The sequence below is a fragment of the Protopterus annectens genome, chromosome 8.part0 (genome assembly GCF_019279795.1).
Source record: "Protopterus annectens isolate FY-2018-M chromosome 8.part0, PAN1.0, whole genome shotgun sequence".
Lineage (NCBI taxonomy): Eukaryota > Metazoa > Chordata > Ceratodontiformes > Protopteridae > Protopterus > Protopterus annectens.
Genome location: NC_056741.1, coordinates 1922873426 through 1922889620, shown reverse-complemented (window position 1 = coordinate 1922889620; position 16195 = coordinate 1922873426). Strand labels below are relative to the sequence as shown.

At 35.4% G+C, this 16195-nt stretch overlaps 1 protein-coding gene across 1 annotated transcript in view; it reads right to left on the bottom strand.

The window, feature by feature from the left end:
• ELMO3 (engulfment and cell motility 3) overlaps positions 1-16195 on the bottom strand; it is a 1057243-nt gene that overhangs the window by 449084 nt on the left and 591964 nt on the right. Inside the window, exon 11 of the mRNA XM_044081425.1 lies at positions 11924-12046. Coding sequence (XP_043937360.1) covers positions 11924-12046 — 123 coding nt within the window. The remainder of the gene's footprint in view (positions 1-11923; positions 12047-16195) is intronic.

The window sequence follows — 16195 nt, the reverse complement described above, 5'->3', positions numbered from 1 at the left end:
AACAGTTAGATTCAGTGAACCTAAGATTACTCAGAGGGGTAATAATAACAAGAAAAGACCTAGGTCAATTCTTAGATACCCACATACCTCCTCAGATTTTACTTCTGAGGAAGAAACTTATTCCACCTCAGATGGAGAAGTGTCCTCACGTCAGGCGTCCCCAGTGGCGAAAAGAAGACATATGCCTCCTTTAGATCAAAGGGTAGGAGGAGGGGGGGCAGAAAACATAGATCTAGGTTCAAGTACTCCAACTTTACAGAATCTGTTACAACAAATGATAAAATAATCAATAATGTTCATAACATCTCTTCTATTGTGCTTTCCCCTACTCAGATTACACTTTTGAATAAAGGGTTGAACTTTGTTCCAAGTTCTGTGGTTCCGGAACATGATTTATTAAATGATGTTAACAATTTTTGTAGATTACTTAATCTGAAAATATTTTTTTCAGATAAGAATGAGTCTCAAAGATCTACTGAATTTAGATTCAGAAAATCCACTTTTGTGGCTCCAATGAATAAACATGTTTCTATTTTCAGGGAATGTATCATGAAGGAGTTACACTATGCCAATGTATATCAACCACAATTTAATAATTTAAGCCATATGGAAAGACAGGCTTTATTAGATCTTAAAAATAATCATCAGCTAGTCATTACAATGGCTGATAAAGGAGGTGCCATAGTGGTAATGGACTATCAAACATATAATAATGAAGCTCTTCGACAATTGTCTGACACTAGCTACTACCAACAGCTAAAGTTGGATCCTACTTTACGTTTCAAGGCTGAGATAGACAGGTTTTGGAAGTTTTTACTATTCAGGGGGTAATTACGGAAAAGGTAGCTAAGGAATTACAGGTGGAGGAACCTATCCCCCAATACCTATATCTGTTACCTAAAATCCATAAAGATGCAAAAAAAACCCCAGGTAGACCTATTGTCTCTGGGCGTGGTTCTTTAACTGAACCTCTATCCAGCTTCCTTACTGTATATTTAAAGCCATTATTGAAACACATCCGATCACGTATACAGGACACAACGGAGTTTCTTAATATAGTTCAAGATTCACAATTGGAATCCTCGTGGTGGTTGTGTACCCTTGATGTGGCCTCATTGTATACCAGCATACCACATGAATTAGGCATTTTAGCTGTTTCATATTGGCTTTACAAATCAAAATTATATTCTACGAATTTAATAATTTTTTGACCAAATTGACCGAATTTGTATTAAGTAAAACATTTTTCATTACAATGGCCAAGTTTATTGGCAGGTCAATGGAACAGCAATGGGCGCCCTTTGCCCCCATATGTGCGGATTTGGGCATGGGTTACTTTGAGGCCGCGTATATATATGATAGACATCACAATTCCTTTTGCCACAGCTTGACATCTGGAGAAGATATCTGGATGATTGTTGGATGGTGTGGCGTGGAACTAGGGAACAACTCTCCAATTTTGTGGATTATTTAAATGACAACAGTTTTGGAATTCGATTTTCAGCCAACATAGAACATGATAGCATTGTGTTTTTGGATGTTTTGATTACCAGACTTCAGGACCATACTTTAGCTACGTCGGTCTATAGGAAATTTCCTCAGTACAACACTCTGCTACATGCGGACAGTTGTCATCCACGCCACATCATCCACAACATCCCCAAATCTCAATTTATGAGGATGAAAAGAATATGTTCTTCTCCTGAGGATGGCTCTAATTCTTGTGATGAGCTTGTCAATAGATTTGTTGATCGTGGATATCACAAACATAACATTCTTAGATCTTTGAAAACAGTTAACAATTCATCACGTTCTGATTTATTACAATATAAATCTAAACAACAGCTTATGTCTAAGTCACGGAACAATTCCACTTTGAGGCTAGTCACCACATATGGGGCTAATACTAATCGATTTGTCGATATAATCAATCAACACTGGGACATTTTACTTTCTCATGAAATCCTGAATCGCATATTACCCCAACAGTGTTCTTTTTCTTACCGTAGAGGTAGAAATTTAAATTCTTTTCTAACTCACTACAAGAGATATAGTTCACATAACCCATTACAGACCACTTTGGAGGGAAGAACATTGAAGGGAAGCTTTCCATGTGGTCATTGTTCATTTTGTAAACACATGCCCAAAACTAGTGAGTTTTCTAGTAGAAATACATCCCAGGTTTTTGAGATCAGGATGTTTTCCAATTGCAGCTCGGATTGGGCTGTATACTTGGCCACTTGTAACTGCTCCGCATTTTATGTGGGACAGACCTCCAGGCCTGTTAAACTCAGGGTTTGTGAACATATTAGTGCGATTAAAAACAAACGTATGACCAATGCTCTGTATAAACACACCCTTGAACACACTTCTGCTCATTTTACATTTATTATTATAGATAGAATTACTTTACATAGAGGAATCAAAGCAGGGTGGCACAAGAAACTCAATGATATGGAATACAAATGGATTATCAGGTTAGGGGGTCTTTTCAGACCAGGATTGAATACATTGGAACCAGCCTAGTAGGTTGCATACATATGTTGATTTTTTTTTGTTGCAAATAACCAGGCCATATGTATTTTCAATATACTTAATATGGGTGGTCTTATGTGTTTATAATATATTACATATTTGAACCTTATATGCATTGTGTTACATATTTATAATGGCAGGTTATTTGCTTTGGGTCACTCTTGGTATATTGGTTATAATTATTATACCAACTATTATGTTTGAACTCAGGTTTATATTTGTTAGGATTTTCTGTACGATACATATTTATACTTTAATTACATATTTTTTGGATATAAAAGTATGTTATGGATTTATGAATATGTGGGGTGTATTATGTGTACATTTGAAATTAGTTGGTACACTGTATTCATTCACAATGGGCAATGTCTCTTTAAGAGAAGGACTATAAGTAAGTCTCAAAATGGTGATGTTTTGTTTTCATGGTTATTTGGCATTGAGAAAGGCTAACATTAGCCGAAACCGGTTTGCTTATTCAGCATGGTTTTGACCATTGCTGATACATGGATTTTTTGAAGCAATAAATTATTATCTAGAATTCACATCCTACATGCTGGTCCGTTTTGGTTTAATCTGCCTAGTTCACCTGTTATGAAGATAAAGGCATGGAATGCAGGAAGATTACTATCATAGACAACCAAAACAAATGTAAATCCCACTGTTAAGTGAAAACAACTGTTCCACTTTGGGTGAAGTACAAATCCCTCACTGTTGATAAACCAGACTTTGCAAATAATACTTTAATAAAAGGGACCATAAGCGCTTTTGTCTCCGATATAAATCCACAAGACTTCATCAGATAAAATATAAGAGAGAAATCAGGATTTAAAACCTTCTGAAGGTCAAATCACCAAACTGCACCAAAAATTAAAAGAAACGGTCACTTTTAAAGTCAAGTATATACAAATTTTAAAAATGTTTTAAACACTGCAATACCTTCCGGTTAATTAAAAGTGACTAAAACTAAACTTTACAAAATGTATAAGGTGAATGTGAAGTGTTAAATAAATGTTGAAAAGTACATAATGATTAACGTTGGTTGGCTTTGAATTTAAGTAAACAAGAAATAGAAATAACCCCTTTCAAGCCTGGTGGATTAGCTGAATTCAAATGCAATTGCCAAGTAAGCTTTTTCTTTTCTATTGTTAGACCCCATGGGCCTCCCTTGGAATGCACAGGCAAATGCTCCTGAATGACAAATTTAAACTGGTGATCTGGGTATACTGTTAGGCAGCCTTGCCAATGTAAAAACTGTTGCAAGATTGGCAAAGGGCCACATAAGCTACTCCTTTCACTGTGCAACTATAGTTACCTTTTATTGTAACAGTCCAACTCTGACAATCCAAACTAATAAAATAGAGGACCGTGAGATACCACTGAGCAAATTCTTTAACAGATTGAGCGCTTTCATCAGGCGTTTGCCACTAGACATCTTCAGAATACATTAACAAAAATCACTCACAATTCCTGGCCAGTTAAATACAGAATGTTACAATCACATGATGCAAAGCAATCATTACATTGGTTAAAACTTCCCTATACATTTTAAAATAAATAACATGACTAAAATGTACCATTAAATGGTTTGTAAGCCATGAAATCCTAAATAAATAATATAAAATAGCAAACTATGCCTATTGTTTAAACACTAATAACATGGAACCATATATAAATAGAAATGCTTGCTGAATGCATATCTATGCGTTTACAAAATTACCTGCTCAACTGAATGGGACAACAGAGTAACAGAGAAACCACTGATTTTTACTTTGGTAAAGCAAAATATATTTTTACAGTAGCTGTAAGCACTGCACTTTTGCATGCCTTTCCATTTAAAATTGAGTGGTATGGAAGTTTGCCAGGTGATTCACATAACTGTTTAAAAATGGTGCCTTTCCTAAAAAATAATGATTGGCTTGTCCCCCACCTTGTTAATGATGTCATTATTATCACTGAAAATATACCAGTTTTTCCTTAAGGTCCATCTGAATTGCTCATGATCCGTAGACTATGATGTGATGAAACTACACCTGTAGGTATTTGCCCCAGAGTGCCCTGCAAGTGGCTGTTGAAGAAAAATCTCTGTACCACAGTTCCCTGAAGATTTACTTGATAGAATAGGTCTGAAATGCTTGTTTTTTCTTTTTCTTACTACTTCTTCCCAAATATTGTTGATAAAAACATTGGGGTATTCTCTTTTGAGGAACATGTCCTTAAGTAGGGTGCATTCACTAATGAAATGCTCATATAATGTGATCATGTTTGTGGCACAAACAAATTGCCCTTTGAGTACTGCCTTTTTCTGTGAGGTTAGTTGGGGGCTGGTATAGTGTAAGAAGGAGTTGGAATAACTGGGTATCCTGAAGATCTTTGAAAGTAGTCTCTTGTTCAGCCCATCTTTTTCAAGTAAAATGTCCAAATATGATACATGGTCAGTGCCAATGGTATGGGTAAAAGCCAAAAAACTGGTCATGTTGTTCATATTCAAGAAAAACTGGAATTTGACCCAATCATCCTTCCACACCACAAAAAATATCATCAAGGTATCTGATATAAAGGTACCATGAGTCCTTGAAAGGACTACTAAAGATGAACTTCTCCTCCCATTCCACCATGACAGTGTTGGCATATAAGGAAATGCACGCTGACTCAATGGTTACCCCCTTTTTTGCAAAAAGTATTGGTTGTCAAAAACGATGTAATTGTTATGTGGTACGAGATGAAACAATTTGGTAAAAAGATTGATATTACCTTGGGAAAATTCCATATGATCTTTTAAAAATTCTGTGAATCATTGTAAACCAGTGTGATCACTTGCCTAGCATCCACAATGGGCCTCATCAGTCAATTATTTTGATATTTGTGAATCTTGAGAACTCCAAAAATAATAGGCACTATTGGATGCTTGATGCTTAGGTATTCACATTGGTCAAGGTTAATTTGGCCTTGCTTATGCATACCTTGTAAAGCAGCAAAAAGTCTGGAATACATGACAGTAAGTTCATTTTAGACACCTGCTCATAGGTGTCTTCAAATAAAATGTACATTTTCTCAGTGTATTGCAAGTGGTCCATAAGGACAACCCCACCCTTTTTATCAGGTTCCATAATTTGGACATTAGATCTTTTAAGTTTATGCATCAAATCCAACTCAAATTTGGTCAAGTTAGATTTTTCTGGAGAGGGGTATCTACTGGCATGGAATCTAAAGTCAAGTTCACACATTCTCTTGAAAAGAAGCAAAAGGGGATCGAGTTGTGGATTGAATATATCAGGGACTCTTAATGACTGGGTATGTGTGGCCTCATTCCTAAACATAATGCAAAAATTCAGATTCCTAGTACACATTTTAGATTTGTTATCTCCCCGACCAATGACAAAGGTGTAACCTTTTAAAAAAAAATGTTAGCATGTGTTTGTCAGATAACATGAGAACTAAAGTTGAAACATGAAAATCACCAGTTCCATTAGAGTCTACATGACAGAGTTGAATGTCTTCTTTAGTAGCCTCTTCCTGTATCAATACTTCTGATATGTTTTCTTCTTTCCAGTGTTTGACTGTTGTCCTGATTTGCATGAATATGGGTGTGTCCATTCCTGCCATTTTTCCCGTTGTTACCCCTTGGGACATGCAGATCTCTACAGTAGAATAATCTCTAAAGGGCAAGCCTCCATGGTAGAATTATTAAATTGCAGTGCATCTTCAAGTTGAAAATCAGTTGGCAAAATGTCCACATATTGAACTTGTTAGTAATGCCTCTTTTGCCCCATTCTTGTGATTTAGGGGCTGGGGGTATGCTTGTTTATTGAGGTAGTCCAATCTATCCCTTTCAAGTTTATGAAGTTGCCTATCCTTGGCATCAATTGAGTGAAATATATGTGATCACTACACTTTATACTGCTCATAATTGGTATGGCTTGTGATTAATCTGTCCAAAGCTTTAATATTTTAATATCACCAGTGAGTTCATCAATAAGTCAAGTATTGTGTTTGACAAAAAGCTCCATAAGTTTGCACCCATGATGGTTGAACATGTGGAGCAAGTCCTGATGTAATGATGACTTATAGACAAGACCTGCTGGGTATTTCCTCAGTCTTAGGCCCTTAGGGATTCTGTTTGTTCTAATGCACTCCATTAAATACCCATTCTCAAGCTGTAATTTCTGTACTTTAGTAAGTTTATATTCAAAGACATCCAAAGACTCATTCAGGGAGTTAACATTAACAAGTGAAATGTTAGTATTGGAACACCCCAAATTAAAAAAAAGGCTCTCTGTAACCACTCCTGAACTTTAGGTACCGTATGTATGTGAGAATGAGTGGGCTTGGAGTTGGACTTCCAGGTATCTCAAATTACTGAAGGTTACTCAACTGAAACTGTTATGTCAATGTCAAGATAAGGCAAGGTGAAACTATCTGCAGGCCACATTGTTTAATTACAAGGACGACATTTGACATCCACTAAAACATTATTTATATGCCAGGATTTCTGATTAGTGAAAAATAAAATGACAGCATGGGATAAGTAATTATTAGACACTTAGAAGAAATTAAACACAGCAAATATTAAAATCCCAATGGGCACAAAAATATATATTTGGAAATTCTTAAAAAGCTAAAAATGAATTACTACATTTATCATATATTATATAGAAACAGCAGTGATCCTTGAAAACTTTAAAATGAAGAGCAATTCAATAACTCCACATAGTTTGCATAGATTGGCAAGCTGTTTGAATGGTTTATCAAATAAAAACATTAGAAATAATAACAACAATAAAACAGATAATGCTATAGATTATGTTTTGCATTCTTTTAAACTACATTCTGAAAAGAAGCATATACCTTAAATAAAACAAAATAAACATAATAGGTCCATAGAACTTTCTTAGTATTGGTACCAAATGTCTGACAGATGAAAATGTAAATGGTTTGAAGACAGATAAGCACAAGTGAAATTACTGATCAATTACAAAAAATTACTGAACAAATTAAAAATTAATAAATAAAATATCCTAAAGCCTTGGGGATTGGGTGGTATTTTGCTTGAATTATATAAACTACTACTAAACAAAAATTATAAATATTTTATACAGAATATTAAATTATATTATAAGCAAATATAAAATCCCAGTATCATGGAAACATTTCAAAAGTGTTCCTATTTTAAAACAAGACAGCAAAACTGATTCATAAAGACCAATTTATAACTTTATTATAAACATAGAACCAATACAACATTAGAAGTATTTTAGCCAATCTGATTAATGTTAATTACAGACATTTACGAATTATTAGTTTAGATATTGTGCAAACATTCAAGTCAATAAAATGGGCTTATTTGTTTAAAGTTTTAGACAATTCAATTTTCCATATGAATTTATTAGAGCAATCAAAGAATTATGCAATGCTTCAGTGATATAAATTAGTCTTATCTTCCTCCCGTGATACAAATTACAAAAGGTAGAAACAAGGATGTCTGTTAGCTCCATTACTGTTTGCACTAGCGACACAGTTACAAAGTAGACAAGTGGAGGGATAAGGAATGAAACCCAGTAACCTAACAAACAAACAATAAGCAGTTCATTAATAATTCAGAGCCTTATTCCTCTGTGCTGACAGATATGAATCTATTACTGCTGTTGATAATTCATTACATACATTAGATCTAAAACAAAGTCTTTGTTAAATCAGAAAATCAATGATACCACTTTAAATAAATGTAATTAGAATTTGGACTCTAAAGAGTAAACTTCATTGATATTATTACACTATTTCCCTTAGACTCTGTCATAAAGTAAGGTATAACAATTTTCATAATAAATTTAAACAAATAATTTATACTTGGGCAACATATTTTTACTTTTGAAGACAAATTACATTTACTAAAAAAAATTACCACCAAAATACCTAATTCAATACATGCTACATTGTTATCTCTTCAGAATACACAGTTATTATGTTTACTGATACTTCATAGAAACATTATTACTACAGTGAAGAAATAAAATATTTATGGAATTTTGTGTCTGTTAAGCATCAAGAGATTCTTATAAGGGAATAAATCCCTGATTATTTCAGTTTATTTATTTATTTATTTATTATATTATTTTATTTTATTTTATATTTTAAATATGACATTTCATTAAAAGTAATTTCTTTCTGCATTTTACAAAACACCATCAGCATTTTAAAAAGTACATTTAAAAAAATGATGCTAGACAGATTAGAATTTCTCTGTAAAGAGCTCTTGTTCTTGTCTGGATGCCAATCAAAAATGATTATCTTGAAATCAGAATGGAACCTCATTCTTATTTAGGAAGTTAGTTATAAACATGGAAATTTATTCACAGAACATTTTGGCATTCCTCGTAGGTAAATTTACCAAAAACAACATTTCCTTTTGATGTGGCTATAAGATTGAAAAGCAAATTAGTATAACATGTTTTTGATTGTGAGGTTATTAAGGATTTCTGGCAGGAGATAAGAGTTTTTTTGCAATCTCTTTGGAGAGATAAACCATATCCATTTGGCTAATTCTTCTTAATGATCCTATACTTTAATGTGCTAATTTGAGATGAGATAAATTATATCAGCTTCAATTCAGATTTTTCTTTACATTTGCATATTTAAACATTTATCACTTACATTAATATTTTATATAAATGTAACAAATATTTTAAGGAAATAAGTTAAGGAAAACACTTCCTTAAAACATTACTGAGGGTCTTGTGTTCTACCATGTTAAATTATTTGGTGCCAAGTGCAGAAATTCCACACTGCTGGACTGCATTTCACAACACCCAGCTTTTTTTCTTCTGAATGATAAGAAAATTGGTACACTTGTATTCTTGCCTGTGAAGGACATGCCAACAGCATCTGAAGACCTGAAGACAAGGTGCTTCATTACAGCACAGTTTACTAACATTTCTGGAATTAAAATATACTCTTGGCAGATTAAGTATGGAAGTAGATAATATGCTACCAAACATCTTGCTCCACTGTATCCCATACATGTTTTAGAATATGAATGGCCTCACTGATAACAGTCCTATAAGACACCGAACCAGGTTGAGGCATGGTATGGAAGGATGTATGCCTTGATTGGTACATCCACTGTTAATATTTGTGAGTTACAGGTCTATATTAGATGCTCTTACATCGACCACAAATAAGCAAAACCACAGAATGTCGAACGGTTGGAACTGCAATTTTTTTTCTCAGGGAAATAAATTGCTGGGCCATTGTTGGGCCATTTCCTACACTGTGGTGTGATCTTGGATTTGGTATATTTAAGTAGGGGGTGTGGGGGGGCGAAGCTCCACAGTTTATTTTGTCTGTGGATTTTTTTTTCGGAGCAAAATCGCTGTTCCGTATCTTTGATATTTTGTGGTTTTGCTTTTTTGCAGTCTTTTGACACTTCAGCTATCTAATATAGACCTGTGAGTTACTACACCTTCCCCAGGGAGAGCAGAACTGTAATGATGCTTTGCATAAGTCACTCATCAGGGGTTAAGCACAAATGCAGAAACTTGAGATTCTGTAAGCTAAGGAGTGCTGTTTAACAGTCACATGCCCCAGAAAAGAGAATGAAGCAGCAACTTCCTGCACACATTAGCATACACTTGCTGTCTGTAAGGACTGCAGCATAATACACACATTCCCTTACACAATGTAACACCAAAGATTTGTCTTCATGCTTCCCTTCATACTAGGTCACTATTGTGTCTATCCCATACCATTTTACATTATAACAATAAAGGCACTTGAGTATTGGTTGTAAGGGGAATAAAATCTCCATATTAAATTTATTGTGTTTATAGGTGCATTGTTTATTAAAGACTCACAGCATGTAAAGACACTTTAGAGTACAGGTTTAAATGCTACATTTCTGCTAAAATACCAAAGCCTAACCTCTGCTGCAAGCTTGGCTATTTTCTAAGTGAATTGAAAAGGTATTTAATTCCCAGGCCTTCTTAAATGGCTATATTGTGAAAAAAATCAAACTTTCCCAGTAAACAAATGTAAAATAAATAAATAATAAATAAAAATTCTGGGAATCCCCACTTCAATGTAGGTTGTGGAAGTTGGGGGTAGACCTGATCATCGGGCCAGCTGTGATATTATTAGCTGAAGGAAAGTAATACGCTAGTAGGTGGAGACCCTGTTATATAGACAGATGTCAGGTTCCATGGCACACTTGAAGAACTAAGTGTGGGCTTTTGCTTCTCTTCAATATATGACATTGTTGTGGTGTTACCTGTTAAAACCACAAGGACTCATTTTATGCAAAAGAAATCCTGTTATATATTAAGGGTGTCTAGCTGGAATATGGGGCCAAAACAGGTTTTTAACATACACAGGACAAAGACTGCTGAGGTCAAGGCTTTAAAGAGGCACTTCATTTTAATCAGAAGCCAGCACAAATCTTACGGGACCACAGTAGTATCACAAGCATAAAATCTTGACTAAGGTATTCTAAAGATGGTAAATGAAACACGTTATGGTTATGGGAATTGTCAGCCACTGGAAAATGGCTGTTAAGATAACCAAAGTGTCTTAAAAATACACATTTTCTTTCACAGTTTTGTCTTGTGATATTTAGAAGCAATGGATGTAAACTGGCAGGAAGGAGCTTTTTATATACATTACACTGTTGAGGAGTGTTTGGATCTTTCCATACCCATTGATAGTTCATATATTTCCCCATGCTTAGTTACTGTTTTTTTCTTATTTGTAAGGGAGGTTACCTTTTTCTTCACCATCTACCACTCCCTCCCTTGCCACCACACTTTGCAGTCCTTTGACATAATCCAACATATTTTAGTTAACATTCTCCCGTCCCTGCTCTCCATGAAGCATTCCCACATCTGAGCCATGGCCTGTTATTCTCAAACCCTATGTCAGTGAACCACAAACTTAAGAATAATCATCTGAAGGCCTCTCTCAGTTGGCATGAGCAATGCAAAGAAATCATGACTTTTGCTTGTTTTAAAATATAAATTTAGATACCAATACTTGTTTCAAAACACCAACATCACCAGTGTCTGTTCCTTTTTTGATTACTGACTATGAGGTGTATCTGTAGAACAACCTATACATTTTCTCAGTCGCTCTTTCTGGTAAAAACAACAACCAGTTCCAGTTCATATGAATATACTTACATAGGAAGCTTCTCCTTGTCATACTGAGAATGTTATTACGAGAACAACAAAGAGTAACTCTCATAACATGAAGTTAAAAAAAATGCAGGAAAAGGAAAACATTCACTGGTAGTAGTTATGAGTGTCATCAAAACCTTTAGCACAGCTCTGTGCTGACACTTCCATCGTGGTATGACTTATCTGTGCTCTGCCAAACCATCTAATAATGTCTCTGTTGATCTTACCTGGCTGTAAGGGTCCATTGGAGTCCTCATTCTTGGCTCCAGCAGGTTGAGGGTAAGGGACTGCAGCACATACAAGTAATGTGCCATCTCAGTTTTCATGCCCCCTGAACTGTGTATGATATTCTGAAACAGATGTACCAATTAATATTTTTAAGAGTATGAAGCAACAGAATATCACAATCTGATGAGAATGTCAGTCTGGTAAGCTACACAACTGAGGAACCAGACTGTATTACAAAATATAAAAATGTCATACTTTTACATGCAATAACATCTCATCTCAAAATATAAAGTCCTAGTTATGACATTTAGAATCCCCCCCACATTTTTTGAAGTGGCAGACATTTGAGTCTGTGGTGGTCTGCTATGTTGCCTTCAATATATATTAAGTTCACATTTTTAGTCTTCAACAACCTTGCTTTTTGACTAAGTCAAAATGATACTGAACAAAAGAAGTGAGTGTGCTGTGGAGAGAAAAGTTATTCAGAATGTTTATTTTTAGCCATCTTTTGTAGTACTATTTCATAAACGAGGCAGGTAACATTTTTGTTGTATATTGTCAAAAGCAGACTCTTATCACACCATACATTCACACACTGAACCAGTGATGTGAGATCTTACGAAAACTACATTGTGAATGAAGTGGAAAACTATGGAGAAAAGGCAATCTAATGCTTTGACAAATATTTCAACTTCCACAAATACCACTTTGGTAAACCCTCATCCAAAATCTGACTGAAGTCCAGAGTAAGTGACAAATGCTCCATTTTAAACCAAATGCCAACATTTCAGCCATTTTCTGATGTTTTAGCGAACAATTTTATTTACTTTGAGGGTGAGACATTCAAGCAGATTAAGGGTGTTGCTTGTGCCTCTTTGTTCACAAAGTTAGTAATGCTGGCCTGGGAAAGGAAATGCATTTTTCTGTTTGATTACTACAAATACTGTACATTGTACTTAAGATATCTTGGTGACATTTTTATTTTTTGCAATGGTACACAAGAGAGTATTGAGGGTTTTATGAATTTCATAAATGGGACAACAACATTTTTATAATTTACCCACCACTTTGATAAACATATGGCTAATTACTTGGATATGAATATTTCTGTGGCTGATGGGAATTTCTCATTCAACATTTATCGCAAGCCCACCTTTAGTAATGTTTACACTTTGGGAGTTTCCACACCTTTACATTGAATAGGGACATTGAGAATGATAAGTAAGAGTAAGCACAAATGTTTTTAGAGAGAGGATACCCTAAAAAGTTGTTTTTTGATATTAGTGATAAAATTAAAGAAAGGAGGAAAGTAGATTTTCCACCATTTTTTGGGTGTTGGTTTACAGAAACAGCTTGTCAATGACACACCTAGGGACATGACAGAAAGTGTAAGAAATTTTGATAGGGTCCTTCTTTTGCAGTACAACACAGGGCGTGAACTAGTTAACAAAGTTACTAAGAACTGGAACATTTTAAAGGCAAATGGTATAGTGTTAGAAACTGTGGGTGAAAAACCCCACTTTGTATTTAGGACTGCAGACAATATCAAGAATTTATTGGAAAGAAAGCAAATACATATGGAGAATGGGTGCGGTGAGATGAAAGGTACACAACAATGCAGGCACTGAAAGGTACACAACAATGCAGGCACTGAAAGGTACACAACAATGCAGGCACTGAAAGGTACACAACAATGCAGGCACTGCAAACAATGTCCATTTATTTAAATAGAACATGAACTACATTTGAAGAACAAAGATAGAAGGGTCATTTTTCCAGAAAGGGGTAACTGTTTTAGTAAAGAATTTGACTATCTGGCCATTAGTAACACCTGTTCACTTTATTATGTGAGAAAAATTGAAAGGATGTTTTGTAAAAGAACTTACAAACACCTTTATGACAATGAAAATAAGAATGTAAACAAAGCACCTTTTAAATGCGTCTATTATAAGATTGAATGCTTAGGTGATCGAACACCTAAACATCGAACTTGTAATATCGAACGCAAAAACATCGAACGTTGCAGGAAAACACCCAAACTAAGTGGGGGGCTTTTCCCTCCACACCACCAACGTGGGAGGTTATACCCCCCACAGCCCCCTACCTAAATATAGCAACTCCGAGATTGCTCTACAGTAGACAAAATGGCAAAATCTGATGAATGGCCCCCCACAGCGCCCTAACTAAATATAACAACTCCAAGATTGCTCTACAGTAGACAAAATGCTAAAATCTGGCAAATGACCAAGGGAAATCTTTCCCTGCGTTAAATCGTCTGTTCTCTGTTTTTTGCTTTCGATATTACAAGTTCGATGTTTAGGTGTTCGATCACCTAAGCATTCAATCTTGTAATATAGACCCTTTTAAACTTTCTATTGTGAGTAAAAGATTTAAAAATATTTGATTTGCCATTTTAGAAATAATGGTTCTTAATGCCAGGGGTGGTGCATGGGAGAACAAACTGGAGTATAAAGAACTACTGTGGCAATTTAGGTTAAATGTCAGCACACTACCCTAGTTAAATGAACATACTTCAATAATTTCAGTCCTTTATATGAATGCCCCTATATTGTAAGAATTTTTATATATTTTAATATTTATAAACATAGTTGATGTAAATGTTTTTAAGGTGACTTTTTATTCACACTTTCATGTGAAAAATCAAGTTAATTGTTGTAATCAATTTTGTTGTAAATGTAGGTGACTGCATGACAATTTTTGGTGAATTTTAGTATGAGTTTTCATAGACTGTTTTAAACAGATGTAGCTGTAAAAATCCTGCAGCCTAGGCTACAAAGAGATGGTCAGTTTTTCTGAAAGCCTTAGTTTTATCCAAGTAGTAATGTAATTGCTTGCAAATGTCCAAAGAGTGCAGGAGTCTTTCTCCAAAGGAAGGGTTTAGTTCATAGAACTTGTCTCTTGATGAAAAATGAGGAGGTTCCACTGCATTAGTGCCCTGTAGCTCTGAGACCTTTCTTCTAGCTGAGGTTATTGCTAGTAGTAGGGCAGTTTTCCATGAAAAAAATTAAATCAGCTGAGGCGGGATCTTAATTAATAAAAGGAAAGTCCTTTGCTTCCTTCAAGCAATCTCAGTTAAATATGTGAGGATGTGGAGATGTGTTTGGATCCTGGATTTTGGCCTTTAGCCTGATTCAAGGCACACATTTTTTTTCATTTGTCTGGCTTTTCTGGCCTGGTGCTGGCTCCCTGGCTCAGAATGACATCCATAACAGCTTTGGATAATAAAGGTGTTGGCTGGTTGTAGGTTTAATTCTTGACGTGGGGTTTTTAAAGTCTTGAGCTGGCTGTGGAGAATCTGATTGTCTTAAAATCCATAATCTGACTTTCAGCAGTACCTTTGCTAGAAGAGGCAGTGGAGGGGAAGGCATACACTGTTAATATTTTCCAGCTGAATGAGAGGGCCTTTCTTTCCAAGCTAGTGAAGATCCTTGTGCAAAATTTTTTTTTTGAAGTTGGTGGGGGTGGGGGCTTGAGCATGTCTCTATGTCTCTGTTTTTCCATTTTCATTTATCATTGTAAATACTTCTGTGTTTCATTAAGTGTGTCTCGGTGATCCATGATGGCTCTGCTTAGGTGCCAATGTGTTTTCTTTTTCTCTTCCTGGCAGGAATTGTGCTTGTAATTGAACCTGGTAAGACAGCAGCGTTTCACCCTGCACAGAGGAAGAAGCTGCTGTAGTGTTAGCATCTTGAATTTTGGTACTTACTTGCAGGTAGGTGTTCAGAAGATCCAAAATGGGTCTCATGCTTTGTCTTTTCTGGGGAATCTGTATCCTTGAGAGACAATGTTTAGAACCCATTTGTCTTTTTGATGATGATGTGCCAGCTGTCAAAAAAAATGTTTTTTCCCCTCAAGAGATAGTTGCCAGAGATTGCTTGGTTGTTGAGGGGATAGAGTCCTTGTGTTTGTCTTCTGCTTTGGGGCCTGTCTAGATCCTGCATTTCCTTTGAATCAGACTGTTCTGAATGTGCTGCTCATTTTTGTTTTAACTGAGACATTAGGAATTGCTAATATTTCATGCCATCTATCTAGGGCTCTGAATCCTTTTTCAGAGGCACAGGATTTAGCCATAGAAGCTTTAGCCCCTTTTAGGACCCTGGAAAATTTCTGGGTCCAGCTGGGGTTTTATATAAAGGAATTTGTGTGAGTTAGGGCTCCTGTAGTATCTGTTTTTGGCTGGGGAGAGGAGGAGGGAGGTCTGGATTTTAAACTACTCCAAGTAAACATCATCCACAATATCTAAAAAAGGA